This window comes from Bolinopsis microptera, chromosome 4, assembly GCF_026151205.1.
Source record: "Bolinopsis microptera isolate Bmic1 chromosome 4, MBARI_Bmic_1.0, whole genome shotgun sequence".
In the NCBI taxonomy this organism is placed as follows: Eukaryota; Metazoa; Ctenophora; class Tentaculata; order Lobata; family Bolinopsidae; genus Bolinopsis; species Bolinopsis microptera.
The window spans coordinates 11,672,714-11,695,868 of record NC_087075.1 but is presented as its reverse complement, the minus strand read 5'-3'; the positions used below and the strand labels follow the sequence as shown (position 1 = coordinate 11,695,868).

Here is a 23,155-nt window from a genome sequence, read left to right as displayed (position 1 = left end):
TGGCGTTCAATTGAGGCTGTGATTTTTAGCCACTGTGGCATTGCCGGCTATACCTATTAGAGTGCAAGTTTAATTATGAGGCTATCGTTAGCAATCCTTTTGTTTGTGTTAACGATTCGTTCACTTTCGCAACAAACTATGATCGCTAAAAATTGTCGAGCACTTTGTGAATACTACACTTTGGTTCTTTGATACCAGAATAGTTTTCCCCACTTGCCCCACATTCGCCGATCTACAGCTTTTGGTTTCATCAACTGTTGTGGAAAAATTAGGAGGCGTTTTTTTTGGGTCGGTGTGTGTCTATTTATTGTTCTATATGAGCCCCTATTCTGTGGTTGGTATCTTTCTGTTCTTATCTTTCGTTGGTTTTGTATGGACAATGGTGTTATACGAAAGGGTGACTAAGTATGTGATCTCTCCGAGTGAAGTGAAATATAACCATTTAGAGTTGTTGATGTAGCGAAGATCTTACTTGAAAATATTAAAAATGTTGTGCTAAAGGTGCTTATTAGGCTTATCCAGATGTTAATTTCGAAAGCGTGTTAAATTTTGTCAAGCATTTGATCGTGCCATGTTTGTTGGTAAAAATCTTTATTCTTGGCTAAATATTTAAAAAAATCTTTATTTAATAAGCATTTAGTTGTGGTTGTAGCAAATGATATTCTATATTCGGTTGCAATTTAAATCCTCAACCTTGGTTCGAGTAAAAAGTTATTTGAGTATAAGATAGTGAGTTTGACATTAGAAAAAAAGTTTCTTTATTAGTATATATATGGGATTATAATGGTATCATGTCCCTACATTTCTTAAAAATTTTTTTGATTCAAATTAGCTACTCTCTAACTTCGATAAGAATTTTCCAAAAACGTGAACAGGGTTTTAAAAAACCACGGTTTGAAGACACTACAGTTTAAATCCTCCGGTTCGCATTGCAAGGCTACAACCTCAGTGGGTGTGCGGTTTACAATTGATTGTACGACAATCATCTATACCACTAGTGTACCGGTCTATGATAACAATGATTACAGACGTAATAAAAAAAATGGGTCTTATGAGTAACAACATGTCTTATTTATTGTTAGTTAGGAGACTTTTTTTGAAGTTCTATGAACAAGTGACTCTGTTTTTTTCCTAGGGGGTGGGGTTAGTTTTTAACATTGTAAATTTGATTTTGAGTTATCGCACTAACGTTTGCAGTTGTTGTTGGTCGTGAGCAGTTAAATGGGCTGATATGTTATTTTATAGGTTTTGAGTGTGGGGCAGTTAAATTCTGGGCAAACCTTGTTATTATGGTTATACTTAATTTTACCATGTACAAATAATAAAACATTTAAAATAATAAGTTCTTTTATTTATTGCGTAATTTGATGTTTGTCAGTGTTAACTATTATTGTGAAACTTGCTTTTCTTTCATAAAAACACTTAATGTTCATCTGGTGGTACTGGTAAATTAAAGTTATTTGTGTTGATGTATGATAGTTTTGTATACAAATCATTTGTTATAACTATGTCGTAACTACACTTCCTTTTGGATTGATAATTGAAATATCAATACAAAATGTACAAAATTGTATGGTTACCATCAAAACTCAGTACGTTAGAGTCCCGGGGGACCGTGACTGCTTAATTCGCGTGTAAGAACCATCACATATAATATATTATAAATATAATAACGGAAGATTTACATCACAATGGGCACGCAAACTGGTACGTCCGCGAAAGTTTAATAATGGGATATCCCTTTATTCTTCATCTGCGCTGTAATCGCACATTATTTAGAAATTGCAGGAACCAGTCTAACCCTAATGTGGTGTAAGATCGAGAGACTAAATAAGTATTGCCTATTTAATCGCAGTTTTTTACACCAATTGGGAGTCCAAATTTTGACATTTTTTTTAAAGAAAATTTGACCCAGTCAAAAAAGTTTCAGTTGTCTACTTTTACGGTTTTTGCGGACAAGTCGCGTTATAGTTGTTTGCCGTGGTGTCAGTAATATGGCACGGATATATATCGTATCGCTTTATATATAGTAAGATGCTCATGTGTACGTTTGTATCAATCTCTCAATTCTGTTTCATTGATATTTTGTCCCTATTCCTTTATCTTATGACCCTCACAGAAGAAAAGTTGTTCTATCCATATAATTGTTTTTCTGATTTTTAAAAGTAATTCCACTTTCCGCATCTATTTAAATGATACGTCATGAAAAAAGTTTTTACCCTAAACTATGTTGTGGGCATTTCTTCTTATTTTCGTTGTACACAGCGATGCCAAGTTTGAATGTCACAAATCTGATAGAAAACGTATATCGACGATAGTGGCGACAAAGTGCACGGTGATGTTTGGTCAACAGTGCAAATCTGACGCCCACTGCCTTATGTGTTGGTTATGGGTCTCGTATTACCGCGTTCTGATCGTATTTACATTTTTTCGAGTACACTTGAGTTAACGTGCCTCACACCTTAAACTCATATGGTTGTTATAATTATGTATGTGTATGCACATAATCAGGACTGTTGTTCTATTCTGTGTGAACATCATTTGCGTGAATTGTGAATGATAGATTTCGTGATATATGTTGAATATAGACATGTAATAATTGGTGTTGTTCAAGTATGATTTGCAGTTGTTGGTTGGTTGTATAGCAGTAAATATTGACTGTTTAAGAGATCATTTTAGGGTTGCGTGTGGGCAGTTACTTCTGGCAACATTGTAATTATGCTCTCTTAATTCACTGTACAAATAAAAAACATTGAGAAAATAATATTTTTTTTATATGCGTAATTCAGATTCTTAGGAAGAAAGTTGTTAATCCATCATTACATGTTTTTCTGATTTTTAAAAAGTAATGCACTTTCCGATATTTTTAATGATACGTCATTGAATATCGTTTGACCCTAACTTTAGATGTGGGCATGTCGTTCTTATTTCGTTGTTTACTCAGCGATGCCAAGTTGAAATGCACAAACAATTCTGGATTAGATGGGGAATTTCGACCTGATAGTGACCGACAAAAGTGCGGTGTTAGTTCAATAGTGCCGATTCTGCGCCCACTCGCACTTTTGTTTTGCATCTGTGTCTCGTAACCACCGTGGTCTGATAGTATGTACATTTTACGAGTCATTGGCTGGATTTTTTTTTTTTTGGATTTGCATTTAGAAATTACGCACTTTAAACTGTGTAATAGTGCCAAATGTTATATTTTCGCTGAATCTAAACTTTTCAACAGCACAGGCAGATAAAATAAAGTATAAACAAACTTGAATGAAATGAAATTAAAAGGAATCACTAGAGTCGGATGAAAAGATGCTTGACTGGAACGAGATCTATGAAATGATAGGACTTGGTCCTGCACAATATCTTTAATGGACCCTAGTTGCTCTGGGGGCGTATTCTGACTAGCTGAATAGCTATTTATGGCAGGTTATTCTTCCTTCTTTTGAGATGTGAATGGGGGTTATCTAACTGCAGGTTTTGAAGTAGCTTTCACAATCTCAATGTACGGGCTCTTATGCACTATTTGAATAATGTTCGGAAAACGTTGCAGACAAATTCGGGTCATTGAGACAGATAAACTGTGGGTAATGGGTATGCATGGTCTTTTTCCGTTCACAAAAAATTGAGAATAATTACAAAGATCAGATGTGCTCGCCGGATTCTGGTCGTATAATTAAACGGGCGGAAATAAGATTTTATATACATAATCATGACTTAATGATAATGTATACATTATAATTAAGTCATGATTATGAAAAATTATATAAAATCTTATATACAATCGGAGATAAGACTGTATAAGACTGTACACTAGACAATGCATGAAATTAGTTTGCTAATATTATGATTGCATTATTATTAAAGTATTAATTAAAAGATCCGACGGCCGACAGGGCCCACAGTTCAATTGAGATTGAGAAAGTTAAAATTTTCCGAAGTGAAATTAGAAAAAACCAGAGCTTTATAAATTAATACTGAGACGATAACCCTACTTTTCTGTGGTTATTATGTTACTGTTCAAGCCTAAACCCCTAAACAGGAGGAGGAAGGTCTCAAATATACATTTATTAATTATCAGAAACTTGCAGACTGGTTAATGCAAGTGAGCTTGCTATTATCAAGTAGTATGCTGATTGCTGATGATAAGTGCTAGCTAGTTACTTGAGGTGAATCTTTCAATGCCACCTAATTCCCAAACCATGATACTCATGAAGCAAGGATCATTTAATTCCGTGCGATCTGCTGATTTTTGTATCCACGCTGATCGGTGGTGTCACCCCTTGCCATCACAACTCATTAATGTAACAGTAGAGGAAAGCACGGAGGTAATCCCGGATAAATCTTTTGTATTACTAATGGTTATAGTTATCAAATATTAATAAGTGCAACTCATTAATATAAGTTGTAACTAATCTGAAGGCCAAATACCTGTACGATGTTTGCTACACGACACGAAAATCTGTTCTAACGAGAACCAAATATTTTATACTTTCAGAAATCAGAATCAAAAGAAGCACACAACAATCAATTCCGGTTGAATATGATTGATAACGTATAATATATCCTGAGATAATAATGCATGATCTTCCCAAGTCATTATAATGGGTTGGGAAGGTCGTGAGACTCGTGCTGCTCATGTGCTAATTATAAGTAACTTGAATTACAATTTCATTTCTTAGACGACGAAATAGTAATTATCAGACGAGATTATAAATTGACGCAAATTGAACAAGCAAATTTTTTAAATAATTCCATAGAAATCAGCATATTACTCTTAAATTGCAAATATAAAATTATAAAAAGTATACACCGGAAACGATGCACAATGCATTATATGATCTTCATATATCGATATATTATGTCAATTTCAAAGTGCCAAAAATGTTTCAAATATTTTAGATCGGCAACAGTGCCACTATAATTTTAATTATACAAGGGTCTTTTAGTTGCTTAATTACAGATCGACCTTGTATGCAGGAGAACTGTTGTTTTGTGGCATAATTAGACCTAATGTAGCTGCTAGCTTTATTCTGTGAACAAATAACTAATTCTTATCTTAGCCGTATGTTAGGCGTCCAGTGGTCGTATATTAGCCATATGTAGGGGTTATAATTGTCAATGATGCATTAAATAATATGAAGGAACAGAGATAACAATGACAAATAATAGTTCGGCATAGCAAAGTTCTGTAGTTTAGGACCTACAGAACTTTGTTCTCTGGCTCCGAGAAGGTGATAAGTTTACAATGATAGTCTCAAATAAACAACTTACTTAATACTTATAATTTAATATTAAGAATAAAGAAGCATCATGGCTGCATTCAATGCTATCATGACTCAAACAAAGCCATGAAAAACCAATCATAGCATACGGTTATTGCTATATAATATATAGCTTTTACATACAGATTGTAAGTCCGAATAGAAGACCTTATAGATGTGGATACTGGTGGGGAGGTGAAACACATTTGTTTACTTCAATAGTAAGCACATGTTCAGCGGGTTGAGGAGGTGAAACACATTTGTTTACATTTTTAGGGTAAGCACATGTTCAGCGGGTTGAAGAGATGATACACATTTTGTATTATAGAAGGCTTGTAACACTTGTAACGCTTTCTTGTTACCCCCCTTTGAAGGCCCCGAATCATTTTCTGAACGAAAGCTCAAAAATAACCGAGAAATCGACCTTCTTATTAACTCATTTTGATGACTGTTTCTGACCTAAAATTGCACGAAAAATCGATTTAGCTAGGTTTCAGAACCTATAAACACTTCCTTATCCCTCAAAATTGATGTTTTATAGTTGATACGAGCAACAAGCAACATATGTTTTGATCCTTCGGTTCTACTCATGACCTAGGCAGTTAAGCTGAACCCGACAGATCGAGGCAATCCGCACCTTAACTGATCAAACTGGTACTAACACAATTTTCAGATATAAATGTTCTTTGCGATACGTTTATTGCAGCTTTGCAACTTGAGTGAAGACCAGAGTACGAAAACACACAGCAGGTAAGCAACTCACTTTTGGTGACTGTTCCTCACGAACATTCTGATCCTGCAACATATGAACAGCTAGGGAGATCGTCTCCTTAACAAATCGGACAGGTACTATCACAATTTCCAGAGCACAGCATGATAAAAAAGTCAAAAGAAACACAACGAAGGTAGGTTACCAACACCACAATATAACAATTATACTAACAACTGAATTAAATTTATTCTGACGACGGGCAGCCCTGATGTGCTCCGTCATCCTCAACGAGCGACCACTTGTAATAGAGGTGTTATGTCATGTGACACCGATCCGTCCAATCACAAACAGGACGAGTCAGCAGATCGATATCGTGTGTTTACTTTTCTTATCTTTATTTGACCCTCTGTTCACATTGTTATCTCTACCACATCTCGGCTCGGCAAGGTCCGCGTGCAATATCTGCACCGCGGTAAACACGCCATGATTACGTCGTGAACTTGAAATAGTGTGATTGTTGTACTTATATAACCGTGCCCATTGCCCACGTACAATACAAACTGTTGGGGGGCGGGGGGTTTAAGATAAACAACCGATCTTGATAGTGTGTTGGTCGCTCCTCCAACTGACTGTGATGCTAACTGTTCAATCAGGAACGGAACATTAACATTGTTTAGTTATAGCATGTTTCGGTTTAGTTGTCCAATTGCGTATTATTAAAAACATTTACTCTAATATGAGGTCGCGATTGTGAACTGAGTGAGATCCAAATGATGAACTGTGCTTTAAGTTTACACCAACTGAGCAACTGGAAGCAAAGGAATAATGCATATATCCATGAGAGCCGAGATGTGGTAGAGATAACAATGTGAACAGAGGGTCAAATAAAGATATGAAAAGTAAACACACGATATCGATCTGCTGACTCGTCCTGTTTGTGATTGGACGGATCGGTGTCACATGACATAACACCTCTATTACAAGTGGTCGCTCGTTGAGGATGACGGAGCACATCAGGGCTGCCCGTCGTCAGAATAAATTTAATTCAGTTGTTAGTATAATTGTTATATTGTGGTGTTGGTAACATACCTTCGTTGTGTTTCTTTTGACTTTTTTTTTTTTTTTTTTTTTTTTTTTTTTAGAGAGGCTGGGCCTGGTTGGCCCACGAGAGGATAGCATATGAATGCTTTGCCTACCTCTGGGGTATGGCAGTCCTGTGGGAGGATGCCAGTGGAATCAAGATGTGTAATCAAGGATGATGGTAAGTGTTGTGGGGTGTGTCATAGATAAACGCTTAAGTGGTGGTTGAGTGTGGAAGAGAGAGGCGAAATAAGACGGCGTTAAAGTAGTCGCTATGTTACACCTGTCTGGTCCAACTCCTCTGGCACCACTAAGCGTTTAGTGTGGTTTGTAAAGTTGACAATGGTGGAGATGTGTTGGTTGTCGAATATGTCATTGACAGAGAGGTAGTAGTCCCGGAAATATTGACCTCTTATTTGGGCAATAGCCGGGCACTGTCCGAGAAAGTGTGAGACAGTCTCCTCTTCGTCGCCGCATTTAGGACAAGCACTTGTGTCTGATTTGCGAATGGTGTGTAGGTGTTTGTTGAGGCCACAATGTCCCGTGATGAGGTGCACTGCAGTTCTATAATTTTGTCTGTTGTTACTGAGTGTAGTGTTGAGATTTTTGATGATGTTGATGTTTTTATTTCCAAGTGTCAGTTTAGTGTGTCTGGGACCATCAGTAATCCATGATTCTTGATTAAGTTTTGTGACTTTGTCGTTGATCAGGCGTTTGATGTAAGATTGTGGAATTGGGCAATTCAAAGTGGATTCACTGGTTGTACCATTTTTGGCCAGCTCGTCTGCTTTTTCATTACCCCACAATCCAATGTGTGCAGCTATCCATCTGATCTCTAAGGTGTTAGTGGATCCGAGTGTATTGAGGGTGTCGTAACAGTCTCTAGTAGTCCTACTCCTCGTTGAAGGTGAGGATATGGCTTGAATAGAGGAGAGACTGTCTGACCATATGATGATGTGTGTGTTTGTATAAGTTGATAGATATTTACAAGCTTCGATGATGGCAGTGAGTTCTGTTTGATAAACGGTGCAATAATCGGGAAGCTTGAATGATCTTTCATCTAGTGTAGTGTTGTTGTTGTCTGTGGTGATAATATAACCAGCCCCGCTACCTGAGTCTGTGCGTGACCCGTCTGTGTAGCAGGTGATGGTTTCACTGGGGATGTTGTCGATGGTGTTTTGGAGTGAGCCTCTATAACCAATGTTGTCAGCTCCAGGAGTGGTGACCGTGAAGCGTCGTTCAAGCATCATGGTTGGTATAGATAGGTCTCTCTCTGCTTTGGGTGGTATGTTGAGATCTACCATGAATTGTTTGTTGATAGTGGTGTGAGTTGTGATGGTACCTTTTCTGGGGGCGATAGTTTCGAGGGTTAGGCTTCCATAAGCTTGAAGCCTGGCTGTGCCCTTTGCTGCTTCACCTCTCAGGAAAAGTATGATATCTGGAGTGTTAGTGAGGTGGTTCAGTGCGATGAAGGGAGTACTAGGCATGGCACCAGACATCATTCTCAATGCCAATGCCTGAACTCGTTTGAACTTCCTCGCGTTGGTGTCTGTTTGGGTTGCTCTAATCCATATACTACAGCAGTATGATAGAATAGGTCTGATGACAGCGGTGTACATCCATTTGCATGTTTTAGGGCTCATACCCCAAGTGGGGCCGACAGCTCTTCTACATTGCATAAGGGATGCCGTAGCTTTTTTGGTGGTATTGGTGATATGTTCATTGAAATTGAGCTTGCTGTCGAGGGTCACTCCTAGGAATTTGGCAGATTTGGATAGACCTATGGTGGTGTTACCCACCACCACAGGTCTTAGTGTCCATTTCTTATTCCAGGTAAACATGACTATTTGTGTTTTGAGTGCGCTTATGGATAGATCTTTGGTTTGGCACCATTTTTCTATTGTGTTGATGGTTTTGCGTGTTCTGTTCCAGATGATGTCTAAATCATTCCCCTCCGCTAGAGAGAGCAGATCGTCCGCAAAAGCTTGCAGATAACCTGGTATGTCTCTCGCGGTGTAGGCCAGGAGATCATCGACTACCAGGTTCCAGAGGAAAGGGGAAAGGATGCCACCTTGAGGGCACCCTCTCCGGATCCGAACCCTTGTCGACTTATCCTTATGATTTAATGTGATGAATCTGTTAGTTACCATGTTGATAATCCATTGTGCTGTGGCCAGATCCACTTTCGTGGTCTTGATAGCGTCAGAAATAGCCTTGAAAGAGACATTATCAAAAGCTCCCTCTATATCTAGAAAGACGCCTAGGACATATCCCTTCTTAGCTATCCTGCGCTCGATGGTGTGAGTAACTTTATGAAGGGCTGCTTCGGTTGAACATCCTTTCTTAAAGCCAAATTGTCGTTTGTTGATGTCTTTAGCGATATTAAGGTCGTGTTGCATATGCCACAGTATCACCTTCTCCTGTAGTTTTAACATCACTGGAGAAAGGGTGATAGTGCGAAATGACTTTGGTTGGTTGTAGTCAGTTTTTCCAGGCTTTGGGAGAAAGATTCCAAGGGATTCTTTCCACAAAGTTGGAATGTGTTGGGTTTCATGATTTTTTGTCATAATGGTTCTGGTGATGTCTTTGATGTGTGTCCAAGCTTTCTGTATGATGATAGGTTTGAGGGTGTCGGGTCCAGCAGCTTTCAACGGATCGAAGGATTTAAGAGCCTCCTCGATTCTGTCTGGGCTGTAGATGGTATTGAGTAAGGTGGTGGTGATTGGTAGAGGACCAGGTGGAGGCACTGGCGGATCAGTGACACTATCCTTGAAGTGGGTTCGTGTCATGACCTCCAATGTCTCCTCTGCATTTTTGGTGATGTCTCCGTTTGGTTTGTAAACGGCTTCTAGTGTATGTTTGTTGTCGTTACAGGATTTCAGAATCTTATTCATCCTTCCGGATTCCTTAACAGACTCTGTTTCCTGACAAAAAGTTCTCCAGGCATTACGCTGGGAGTTGGTTATAAGTCTGTTGTATTGTTTGTTGCTCTCTCTAAGAGCGAGCCACAGGGCATCAGTCTTCTTTTTGCGGGCAGTAATCAGTTTTTGTCTTATTCCCCTCTGTGCTTCCTCTACTTCTTGAGTTAGCCAGGGGGGTTTGCGGACGGAACTTGAGATGTAAGTAATGGGGCATGCCTCCTCGAAGGCTTCCTTTAGTGCAGTATTGATTATGTCTATTTTGTGATCAATTTCAGTCGTAGTGTTGATTTGTGTGTTGTTAAGGTTGGGGTTATTCGATAGGATCTCATCAAATCTGTCCCAGTCAGTGTTTTTGACTAGTCGGATCTGTTTGGGTTCCTTCTTTGGCCCTGTAGTTATATCGAACATAATATAGCGATGGTCAGAGTTGGAGTAAAGGTCACTAACATGCCAGTTACTAATGAGATCTCCTCCCAACTGGTTTGTTATTGTGAGATCGATAATTGAGTTGTGGCCTCGAGAGTTGAGGAAGGTTGGGGATGATCCTTTGTTGGCACATGACAGCCCTAGGGAGGAGAGAAAGTCAAGAAGCTCCTCTCCCCTTTTATTGCATGCCTTGTTCCCCCAAAGGGTGTGGTGGGAATTGGTGTCCGACCCTATAATGAGCGGGATGTTGTTATCATTTGCGTATTTTGCTAGAGGAGATGTTTCTTGTGGCGGTACCGGCCCATTTATATCCATGTACGAAGCTGCCAGAATGAGTTCTGTCGAGCTGAGTTGGATTTCTTTTGACTTTGTTATGCTCTGGAAATTGTGAAAATTACGCTCTGGAAATTGTAATAGTACCTGCTCTGGAAATTGTGATAGTACCTGTTCGATTTGTTAAGGAGACGATCTCCCTGATCATATGTTTGTTATATATGGTAATTTATTATGTAACTTATTTATGTATATTATTCCTTAGTCTCGTATGACTATAGTTGGTACTACAATAAGTGGGTTTCACTTCTAAGCTGCCGTATACTAAATTGTTACAGGATCAGAATGTTCGTGAGGAACAGTCACCAAAAGTGAGTTGCTTACCTGCTGTGTGTTTTCGTACTCTGGTCTTCACTCAAGTTGCAAAGCTGCAATAAACGTATCGCAAAGAACATTTATATCTGAAAATTGTGTTAGTACCAGTTTGATCAGTTAAGGTGAGGATTGCCTCGATCTGTCGGGTTCAGCTTAACTGCCTAGGTATGAGTAGAACCGAAGGATCAAAACATATGTTGCTTGTTGCTCGTATCAACTATAAAACATCAATTTTGAGGGATAAGGAAGTGTTTATAGGTTCTGAAACCTAGCTAAATCGATTTTTCGTGCAATTTTAGGTCAGAAACAGTCATCAAAATGAGTTAATAAGAAGGTCGATTTCTCGGTTATTTTTGAGCTTTCGTTCAGAAAATGATTCGGGGCCTTCAAAGGGGGGTAACAAGAAAGCGTTACAAGTGTTACAAGCCTTCTATAATACAAAATGTGTATCATCTCTTCAACCCGCTGAACATGTGCTTACCCTAAAAATGTAAACAAATGTGTTTCACCTCCTCAACCCGCTGAACATGTGCTTACTATTAAAGTAAACAAATGTGTTTCACCTCCCCACCAGTATCCACATCTATACTCTTATATATAAGAGTATAAGGTCTTCTATATATACCTATTATACCATTACCAAATAAACTTTAACAGGAGTGTGACGAAAGTGCACTCTTAAAGTTGATATTGCTACTGACCTGCAGGTACTGATCAGTAGCTGATCAGCTACTGCTACTGATTAACTACTGTTAAATGTATTCCATTGAGCTGTGTAATGTAGTACAGCGAAAAGCAAAAACTTCAATGGATGGTTACCGTAATGGGTGCCACATGCCTAGCATGATATATTTACCTACTTACATGCACTAAGCACTTGTGTATAGGTCTGAAAAAGCATTAGTATCGGGCGTTGCCTGCTACAGGCTATCCCAAAACTAGAAGCTTGCTTTAATAATATTGTCTGTTTAACTTGTTTTATGTAAACCTTTTGAAGGAGTAAGAATATAATTTCAGTGTACACAATTTGAACTTGAAGACATTCAGAATGTTGTTTATTGTTTAGGCAATAACGTTTAACTTTAGTTAGATGATGAATTTCAAAGAAATTACAGCAGCTGGACTGCTGGAAGTATAATTACTACGGCAGACGGCTGGAACCTGTACAAAAATTGCAGACCAAATTCGTCTGAGTAACCAAACTGTTCCAATTTCACGAGAACTGAGCCCCAATAAACCGTTTCTGATCACAGTGAGTGTTCCTTTTATTTGAAGTAAGTTACTCATTTATTATTATTCGGCCGGCCGCATTGATGATAATGTCAATACTCTGGATTAAAAAGTGGACTAACTGCAATATAGAATACAAGCCTCTTCACAAATCTAACCTTGACAAATCCGCTCGCAAAAGATTGAAGCGATTTAAGAAATAGTTTCACAATGTGCAGCATACACTCTACCCGATTTGAAACTTTCTTCCCGCTTCTTACTAATAATAAATAATTCTTGGCCACGTGCACTGAAAACGGAAATGAACACACACATGACCCATACACACACATCACACACACACAGGGTTTCCTCACTTAAAATATTCAGGTGAAGTATCAACAGATCAAACCGTTCAATAACACAACATTTCACCCACCCCCACTAAACAGTAAACACCCTGTAAGAGAACAAACCAGCCACGTATCACACTGTGTAAAGCAAGGGGTTGTTCAAGGGGTAAGATTATATAAGGCGGGCTGGCGGGGGTAGGGTTATATAAAGGTGATGTAAACACAAGCATGAGTAGGTAAACAAGTGTGTGGGTGCTAAACAAGAGGTAATAGTAATGGACGATTAGCGCCCTGTACTTAGCTGTCCTGTACTGGACGTATAACCTCAACATCCTTTAACGTGAGAGCTTCTAGATCACTGAGCTCTCTTTACATCACTACACTCCACTCTTATACCCATGGTGCAGTCAGCTCATGATCCAATGATATAATCGATGGTAAGTGTGCGTTTCTCAACCTAGCTGAATTTTAAGTATGCGTTAGAATGTTTAAAGCTGTTGCTTATATTGTTACAATACAAAATATACAGTCAGTGGATATTATAAAGCCACGTTCAAGCTAAAACGTAAAACGGTTACAGTATACGGTATAGTATTCTATGATATAAGGAATAATCTTATAAATAATCTTATAATCTGTAATCACGCCATTAATGCGACTACTTAAACTTCGATTACAAAACGCGTAATATGCACGTGTTATCTTATTTCCACGTGCAGTCTTATTTGAGCCCTGTAGCTACAGGTGTCCGGGCTATCGTGTCTATAGATGCATGTGGGGGGGGGGCTGACCATATTTAAGTATATTAAAATGTAGGTATATTACCGGTGCCCAGTGGGCGGTGATATACCCCGGAATATTATATAGTATGTACCTTACTAAGGGGCCATCTACTTAGGACGTCCGGCAAATAGGGAGGGGGGTGGTTTTGGAATTTCGGACAAATCCGGACAGGGGGAGGGGGTGGTTTCTGAAAATCCGGACGTCCGGAAATTTTGGCAGATTTAACGAAAAAGTCCCATTTATTTCAACTCTTTGACACGAATAATAATACATATAATTACTCTGTAAGTTTAGATGAAGATCCCTGTATTTTGAACGAGTACTTAAATGTATTTAAATGTAACTGTGCTAAACTTTGAACTTGTTCGACACTAAATTTATTATTGTCTATTTTAAGTAACTATACTTTTTATAAACAATGAATTTGAGTTGGTTTTATTTATACTCTTAAAAGTAGCTGGAAATCCGGACGTCCGGGGGAGGGGGTGGTTTTGAAAATTCGGACACACCCGGACAGGGGGAGGGGGGTGGTCTGAAAATCTGCGATTTTGGCGGACGTCCTAGTTAGATGGCCCCTAAGCTATGGTCAGACAAATTATAGGTTCACATATATTCTCAAATAATTATGAACTCAAGCTCACCGGGCTGATGGTACATACTTTGGTAGGAGGAACATAATATTGGACACTGACAAACAGGCGATATAGTTTGTGTGAATTTTGTGACAAGCTATATAAAAACATCATCAAGCAACTTCTCAAGAACACATGGAAATAATGTTTCCTCAACAAATTATTCCTGAAGAACTGAAGCTTTCGAAAACCAGAATTCAACTACAACTAGTACTACCATCCATCTAGATGTGTATTTAGATTTTAGATTTGAAGGATCGCAAGAACTCTATGTTAAATCATATTTGTTACTGGACCGGTGATTTACAGTTCCGCTATTTGTGTCATTAAAAACCAACGACTATTGCTCAACGTCGATTCTTCTATTTCTTTTAATACAATGAAAACACAACATAATTTATTGAGTTATTAAGATAAGATCAAATGAATATTCAAACGTATCCTAACCGAGATACAGATTTCAATGTACTATTATACTATGTAGTTACAAGCTATTTACAATAAGAAAATGATCAATTTACGATTTCAAAACTGTCACAGTTGTTTGTTCCCTTACGCAATGATCATCGAATCTACCTATAATTATTTAAATTAGAGCAAACCTGCAAACCTCACCACCAAATGGTTGAAATTTGGGAGGCACCACTTTGTCAATACAATGTCTTCTAATATACATTTATACTCAAATCTATTTTCGTATAAGAGAAGTTGCCACCACACTATACCCTAAGGCAATTTTAAAATGCACTCACAATTGTAGTGTGCAAATCAACCGCAAATTAAGGCCAATTTTATTTGAAAACACTATAGTCTATGCAATATCGTAGTCTCTTAAATAGTCTGACTTTATCCCCGATGCTAAATTCTCCGAATGAATGTTCCGGAATATTCAGGTAAATACAGTGATAAAACAAAGTAATAATATTTCATAACAGGTCACTAGTAGTTACACAGGAAACTATTATACTATAACATTAACAATAACAATGTAAAAACAACTCAAGTCGCACTTTTTACAATACTAAGACTACAGTTACGGGAAATCAAAATCAAACTATAAATTTTGCTAGGATTGAACAACAATTCGATGCTACTTCAAAGTTACCTAATAAGATTCTATCCTTATTCAACAACTCAATGCTAAGTTACTTAATCATGTTAATTATTCTTCATTTTAATAAGATTCTATCCTTACTCAAGTTAAATACCGTTAAATTTCCAATTAGAAGGAAGCTTGCAGAGCAACGAGTCTCTTAATATTGGATCACAGGATATAGTTGTCGTTAAAAATAACAAACGAGGATGTATAATCAAACAATTAAATTTTAAATACGAAACTTGGAACACCCTGAAGTTATACTAAATGCACTTTCAGCAATTTAAGTAACCTTCTCTTACGTAATAAATGTTAAATGTCGTACAACTGATAAGATATCACGTGGGAGCATTCCAGCAAGTTCTAGGTCATACCTCACTGGGATCATATGAGCAGTATCCGAGAAACACGACTTAGTCCGCGGACCACTCATGACACGATGGTCAGGCCGTAAGGGGTCGTTCACATATCATGACTGGTTAGCGGACATATGATCTGCTAACCATCATGTCATAAGTAGTTGGTATGCGGACTATAACTGGTCGGGCTTCTTGGATACTGCCCTGATATAGCTTTCAAGTCCCTTAACTGAAGGGAGAATGTTAAGAATATCTGTCAGTAGGTCCAGTGGATAAAATCACCATAATCAATAATTAATTGATTAATTAATTAATCTTCTTGTCTCCAATAGGTTTATTGATATAATGGATCTCTTGTTTCTACCTCAAATTCGCTCAAATTATTTGACGAAATACGAAATAATCAGTGAATCGTTATCATGACAGCATCGGTATTCATGGTAACTAAGAGTGGTAGCTGTGGTTGCCATGGTTACTGCTAGCTGGAAGAGGAAAGATCGTCCGGAGATCTCACTTCTGATGTTTTCCGTGATACTGATACTCTCTTAAGTTCAACCTGATAAAAAGGATTTAAATATTCTACCTTTAGATGGGACATTGGGAGAGGCAACAGCCAATAAAAAACACAAACAGATAAAAATAGCATCATGATTGAGAAAGTCACTGTCAACGATCAGGAACAGAGGATTTTTGGATGGTTTCGGGTGGACTCGAATTTCAGTTAGTGTTATTTTTACTTTAAATCTATTATATATTAAATAAATAATAAGTTAATTGTCAGTAATCTTAAAGGGTATAAACCTTTGGATCGATAGTGGAGGATATCCTGCGTCCGTCCTGCTTTAGTTTCACGGCCTCCTTGTCCTGCTCAAACTTCCTGTTCATTTCACTGTAGTAGTCCAGAGCGCGCACTACCGGCGCCAATATAGGCTCCTGGAACATGTTTTTAATAAAGCCTTTATATCTTACAATGTTAATAATATAAGTCTTAATATCTCATACTAATGACTTGATTAATTTATTCGAAAATTGGATTAAATATTCGGGGGAGAAAGAGTCATTTAACACGTTCTCACTTCACTAACCCTCAGACTAACAACCTTGGCAACGACCCAAATAATGTTACTAATGTTTTACTCACTCTGATCTCCTCGAACATGGCTGCAACTGCCTCGTACAGGGGGATAAGAACAAACTTGATGAACCCAACTTGAGCCGATGGTTTGGTTACTTTCTCTCTGTCCATAAACGGTGCCACGGGCAGTCCTTCCAGCTTCTCTGCGTCTGACTGTTTGATTGCAGTGTTGTTATTGTTATTTCACTAAAGATATCTGCCTTTTCTATTGCTTATTTGAAACGTAGACTACGTCTGAATGAAACATTCCCAATAATACAAAAGTGAAAATTAAATTAAAGACTGAAGATGAAAGAGAAAGTGGAATCATTTGTGAAAGTGTTGAAAGAAACAGAAAATGGACGAAAGGGAAACTGAAAAGGATTACCTGCATGAAGAACTCCTGAAGAAGACACTCCACCCACGGCTCAGACACATCCATTGGGCGAGCCTCATTTGAAATATCGGAAACCTTCAGGAATATCATCATCATAAGTAACCTGTGGTCGGCGTTGTCGTTGTCATAGCAACCATTGAGGCCTTTGAAGGAGGTTACTATTTCGTTATGTCGAGCCATATCTGTAGCTAGGATACATCTGAAATAATTAGTCAATTAGTTAATTAGTTAATTAGTTAATTAGTCTACTGGCTGGCTCTTTTAACACCTATACTTTGATAAGTGTTTTCAACGAAACGAGCCTATCGAACTTCAAGTTTCATGAAGTCAATATTAAGAATCAATTTCGTGAATATTTCCTTCTTAATTCTTCAATTCATTCAATTAGCCGCACACATGATAAGTACAGATTATGAGATTAATAAGACTAACTTTATCATTCCTGATCTGAACTGTTTGTGCTGAGTCGGAGTAAGATGTTTAATCACGTTGCTGGTATCACAGGTGAGGATCTCAAAAGCTACGGCTGCGTGGTGGTTTTCCAGGGGTGAAATGTCGTTATATCGCAGCGCTAACTCGGTCTTTCGCGTTCACCTGACATTAGGTTTGTTAATTTGATTTATATATTTACGTGTCTTCCGATTCAAATGTTGGAAAATTCACATTATATATTCAAAATTTAGCATGTCTGGTTTAGGTCCAAATGAATATATTTATTACTGAATATGTAACAATGTAAAATGAATATGTAACTATGTAAAATGAATATGTAGCTATTTTACCTGGTAAGCATTATTGTATCCAGGATGATCCAGATCATGGCAAATAGCCGCCACCAGAAGTATCAACATTTCTATATCGTCCAACTTTTCTTGCAAATTACACAACCAGATTAAACCGTACATCTGTGAGTAATTATGTGATTAGATAATAACATAATTAGCGGACCATTACATAATTTGTACAAAATTGCAAAATTTTTAGTTAGATTGATTATAATTAGTGATGTCCATATCGTTACATATAATTGGTGGATTTAGTGCAGCTTTATATTGTGTTCAATACACTACCTCAGATTCAGGTAATACATTTCAAACTATAAAACCAAATGAAAAGTAATTAAAATGGAAGTTAACAAACCATTTGAGTAACACAGAAGCAGTGCCGGAAGTTGTGATATGGTGTGTAATTATAACTGAGATGAACTTGAAACAGGAACGCTTGCAACATCGGCAGCTGAAATAATAACTCTTAAATATTTGAATTATTTATTAATCCATTTTTGTTAAAAGGTTTTCCACCACACTGACTTATGCGGCATATTACGGTTCTTCCTGTACTACAAAAAGTACATTAATTATAGTCCGTACGTACGTAACATTCTTTCAAAAATCACAAATTCCGAGGCTGTAATAAACTGTAATAATAATTTGACGAAATAAATTCCAGAGTCAGTAATTACCTCAATGTACAACCTCTCAACAAGTTTTAAATCAACAAACATCTGTTGCAGTAAATAAAGCATCTCTGAGTCTTCCCATTGCCATATGTCAAATGTGGGCTTTTTGAGGAGTTCCCTTGTAGCGTCCGTCAAATCTACTGATCTACAAGTGCATTTAATTAAATAATTACATAATTACATAATTACATGGTTTATTCTAAGATGGAATAAGAATATTGCAAGAGGTATTTTGTACTAACGATGTGGTTTGATTCTCATGATTTTTTCCAAATTTCAATTGATTTCAAAAAAATGTAGATTTTAGAAAAGGAATGTGGCTAACCGTAGTTTTTCGAATTTCTCGAATACTTGTTGACTGTAAAGATACTTTTCCTTCGTCTTTTTAGTGCCACAGCAGTGAACCATTCCATTGTTGTTGGGACTGTTCTTCCCTTTAGTATTCTTTCTGAGACATATGTTAATTCAAATGGTGAGAACATTAAATAACTGAGATATTTCACTCACAATTTCGATGCCCAAAAATTATCGAATTTAAAACATCAAAATTTAGATCATATTTTCATAAAGAAATAAAATAACAGATACAATGTGAAAAGAAACTGCATCTTAAAAGCGGAGAGATTTTAACATACCCGAAAAGCTAACGTATCTTTAAGGATTGTAACATACCCGTCTATATCTTTGTAGAGGCCCAGCCAGCTCATGTGCTCCACACTTTCCAGTTTTTCTCGAAGATTCTCCACTTTAGCTCTCATATCCCACACCGCAGGTGGGGTGTCGCCAGAGTTCAGGACTATCTTTTTCTCGAGATTCAACAACCTGAAAATGAATTGACTGAGCAAGATACACGTCGAAGAAGCGCAGCAGAGGATAAAATTGGATTTTCACTTTGCCTGTCAACGTGCGAGCACGCTAATTTCTACAGAGATTACAAAACGTTCCGTTGTGCGGAGCATCTAAAATTCGTTGCGCGTTACGTAAAAGAGTTTCTGGGTTTTTGTTGTCAGTACGGGTTTGATTTTGTAAGTTTTAGGAATATAGCAGAAAATCAATAATTATGTTGTTTGTGCGGTTATAAAAAGAGGAAAGGGACAAGGTTACTTAGCAACACAAAAACAATCTGTTCGACGCTAAAGACCTGCCAGTCCCAAAATAACGCTGAAGACTAATCTGATGAAGGCAGTGTAATAAGATACAGCTATTTGGCGATTGGCTTTCGGTTATATTTAACCTCTGAAATCCATGATTTGTCGATTTTAGAACTAACAAAAACTTGTTAGTCCTCTTTCTATTCAAATTCATCTCGAGCAGTAAAATTCTTATCTTATGTAATAGAAGCCTTTGTAAAAACTAAAAAGAGGAACCGTATAAATCAGATGAATTGTGAAGCGAAATGTCGTCTAATTTGAAGCCTTACATGAGCCGTGAGACGAATGAACACACATATTTACAGAAGGAATCACATTCTTACAACACAGTGGTTGTTTACAGAAGGTAGCGATTTTACCGAAAAAAAGAGGCGAAGCAGTGGAAATTTGAAGACGGGTTTAAATTTCGATAATCAATTTAAAAGTCATATAAAAATATAAAAACAGGTACATATTTTTAAAAGTACGAATTATATGAAGTGCATGTTGCAAAGTAATGTTACGTGATCAATTTATTTATCATTAACTATGCGTGATGTATGATTGGTGATGTATGATCGATGCGTGATGTATGATTGGTGGCCATTGCATGGTACTAAACTTGAAAATTTTAGCTGCATTTCATCTCATCTCATTCCATTATTTTCATAATTCATAAATATCATATACATGTAATTTGATTGTTAATTGACTGGATTGGTAATTTATTTTATTGGCGGTTAACTTGTATTGATTGTATTGATTAATTGTGGGGGTATATTCTGATTTTGGATGGTCCCATGCTTGTACACTGTACAGGAGTTGCATCTGCACTTGATATCTGTGTTTTGGTGACCCACAAGTCATTTGATTACATGCATTTTAAGTACATTTTGCATAGTAATCTAGCTTGCAAATATTTTGTAGCTTATTCCATTGTGTAATTTGTATATAATTGATTGATTTAAAAGATTTCAATAAACAAATGTATTACCTCTTTTCAATGGACAGCAGTGTCTCGTTGATCTCTGGGGTAAGACCTGAAATAGAGAGATTGATCAACCAGCTATGAACTAATTAACTAATTACTTAATTAGTTACCTTATAAATTGGTTAATTGTCACAGAAGTATGCTACAACCATACTGATAACTATACTGATAACGCCATGTGAGTAGATCAGACCGCACCAAAATTTAGCCATATTTAATCAAGTTTAAATATCTGTCCAGACTTCTCATCGCCTCCTTCCCCCTAGTATACCTTCAGATTAATAAGTAATCTAACTGTCAAGTTCTCTCAATCCTTTCCGCTTCTTGAACATCACTAGCTCACTACACGCCTGATTACTAGTGGACTTATTACCTGCCACCTGCCTCACATACTGTTATAGCTGCAGACGGTTACATGCACACTACTTCCACGTATATAATATATTAAATGCTTATCATACAAAGTTACAACAAGTCTTCATTTTATGTATCCTGGGTTATATTATATATATAATATAAAATATCTGCCGAACTTTCAGAGTCTATCTACAGTACGTGATGGATCTAATCCATCAGAATTAGCTAGATACAGGAATTGGAAGTAGCAAGTATCTTGCATGTTCTAGACATGTATAGTACCACAAGCTGTTATCAGTTTACTGGTGCAGCATGATGCAATGTTATATACTGGAAACAATAAAGCAATGTTGCTTATGATTATTAATACATTTATTGTTATAAGTTACCACTGATAAAGGGTTAGGCGAGTGGTTGACTGCATACTTCTAAGCAGCATGCAAAACTAACCACCAATTATCTGTAAAATTAACCACAAATTATCTGTAAAATTAACTGCAAATTATCTGTAAAATTAACTGCAAATTATCTGTAAGAGGCCAGACTTCTACTCAGGAATTTATATTAGAATATGCTCCCTTTTAGCAACTTCCCGTATCGGCGAATAGGTACCATGCCGACCGGCTAATAACCGGCTATTATCCGGCTGTTATGGTAACAGCCCTTAACAGACGCCGCTTACTTGTGTTAAGGGCGGTTAGAGGGCTGTTACCGTAACAGCCGACTAATAGCCGGTTAATAGCCGGTCAGCATTGTACCTATTTCCCCTTAAAATATTGGCCAGTTTTCCAGACACTATGAAAACTTAAAAATCCCCATCTTTACACCTCACGTGTAGCTCACTTATATCCTAACATCAGGTGACTGATAGGGAGCATATTCTACATTCCTGTACACCTGCCTGCCGGTCAGCTTACCTTAACATGTAATTGTGCTGCCTAGTATGTAGTATCTAGTATCTAGACATACCTTGCATGTCTACACATACCTTGCATGTCTAGACATGTACCTTGTGTGGTGGGGCACTGGACACAAGGATACATATCTTCATTAACCCATTAGGGACGATAGGGTCGTTTAAACGACGCCACCTTTTCTAGAGGCTCTAGAGACATACCAAAAACTAAACGCCACGAAACTTTCCGGCACATATGCTCACATTTATTGGCTACAGTATTGACTTCCAGTCGAGAACCCAATTAAATCACAAACAATAAAATAATTAAGACAATTAGTCCGTCAAATTGGAAATAATTTCACTTAACTTCTTGCTTGATTGGGACATTAAAACTTTATGTAAGCTTATATTTTTTGAAAACAAAATAGTTTGCAGGCAACGATTTTCCTTGCACAAATGAAAACCCGTGATAATCAATGTTCACAAACGAGCTAGACGCTGTTTAAACTACTGCGGTCGCATGCACGACCCACTCGTCCGGGTCGCAAACGCCCATCCACGGTTTTTTCCGGCCATTACTTCCTGAAGACAAAGACGTTAGGATAAAAGAAAAACTGTAGCATAAGTTAAAAAACGTATGGTCAATACTGTTGACTCTAACTTTTCAAAAATAGAGAATTTGGGTCATTAACGACGCCACTCGGCACACATTGCTATTAACTGACATTTGGTCCAGTCACTTCTTGAATTCAGCTAAACATGACTTCATACGTGCAAAATCGTCGCCCTCTCAAGCCAGTGATTATCATCATAAACTGCGAAAAATCGTTAAAATGGGTCATTAGCGACCCTCTAGGACACAAATTGATTAATTAAATATAATTTTGTCAAACTTTTACAAATATTAATAAAAACATATTATGATCTTGGTCATTAATACTCCTGTACGTTGATTTAACTTCTTAAATCGAGATCATCTGGGCAATAACGACCCACTCGAAGTTGAAACCACTTCATTAATTATCAGTATCATGCTGTCCATCCACCATCAAGAAAGACACTCGTAGTCTAATTCCACACAAACCCACGGTGGCTGACAACTAGTCCTTCTGAGATCCAGGCCAACTGAAGGGCAGTCATCACTCATCAAAGAGCTGCGAGAATACCAAACGACTGCATAGGCCTGGAGTTGCGTCCAGAACTATGGTGCGTGGGAAATCTGTACCGAAAGGACCGGTGGCCGTGTCGGCAAAAGAAAAGGATATCGGCCCTCGTGTCTAACTTGCTAGGTAAAAGCCATGCTGTTTGGTTTGTTTGCTTAATAGATTCTGT

General features: G+C 37.6%; 1 protein-coding gene across 1 annotated transcript in view; it reads right to left on the bottom strand.

Moving 5' to 3' along the window:
• Positions 1–14,418: 14,418 nt before the first annotated feature.
• Positions 14,419–23,155, bottom strand: part of LOC134814262 (high affinity cGMP-specific 3',5'-cyclic phosphodiesterase 9A-like) — a 49,448-nt gene continuing 40,711 nt past the window's right edge. Inside the window, exons 6-16 of the mRNA XM_063822345.1 lie at positions 20,572–20,617; positions 19,120–19,269; positions 18,773–18,895; positions 18,451–18,592; positions 18,129–18,224; positions 17,766–17,893; positions 17,421–17,576; positions 16,980–17,187; positions 16,619–16,765; positions 16,279–16,410; positions 14,419–16,033 (exon numbers count right to left, since the gene is read on the bottom strand). Of these exons, the coding sequence (XP_063678415.1) occupies positions 15,956–16,033; positions 16,279–16,410; positions 16,619–16,765; positions 16,980–17,187; positions 17,421–17,576; positions 17,766–17,893; positions 18,129–18,224; positions 18,451–18,592; positions 18,773–18,895; positions 19,120–19,269; positions 20,572–20,617 (1,406 nt within the window). The 3' untranslated portion in view covers positions 14,419–15,955. The remainder of the gene's footprint in view (positions 16,034–16,278; positions 16,411–16,618; positions 16,766–16,979; positions 17,188–17,420; positions 17,577–17,765; positions 17,894–18,128; positions 18,225–18,450; positions 18,593–18,772; positions 18,896–19,119; positions 19,270–20,571; positions 20,618–23,155) is intronic.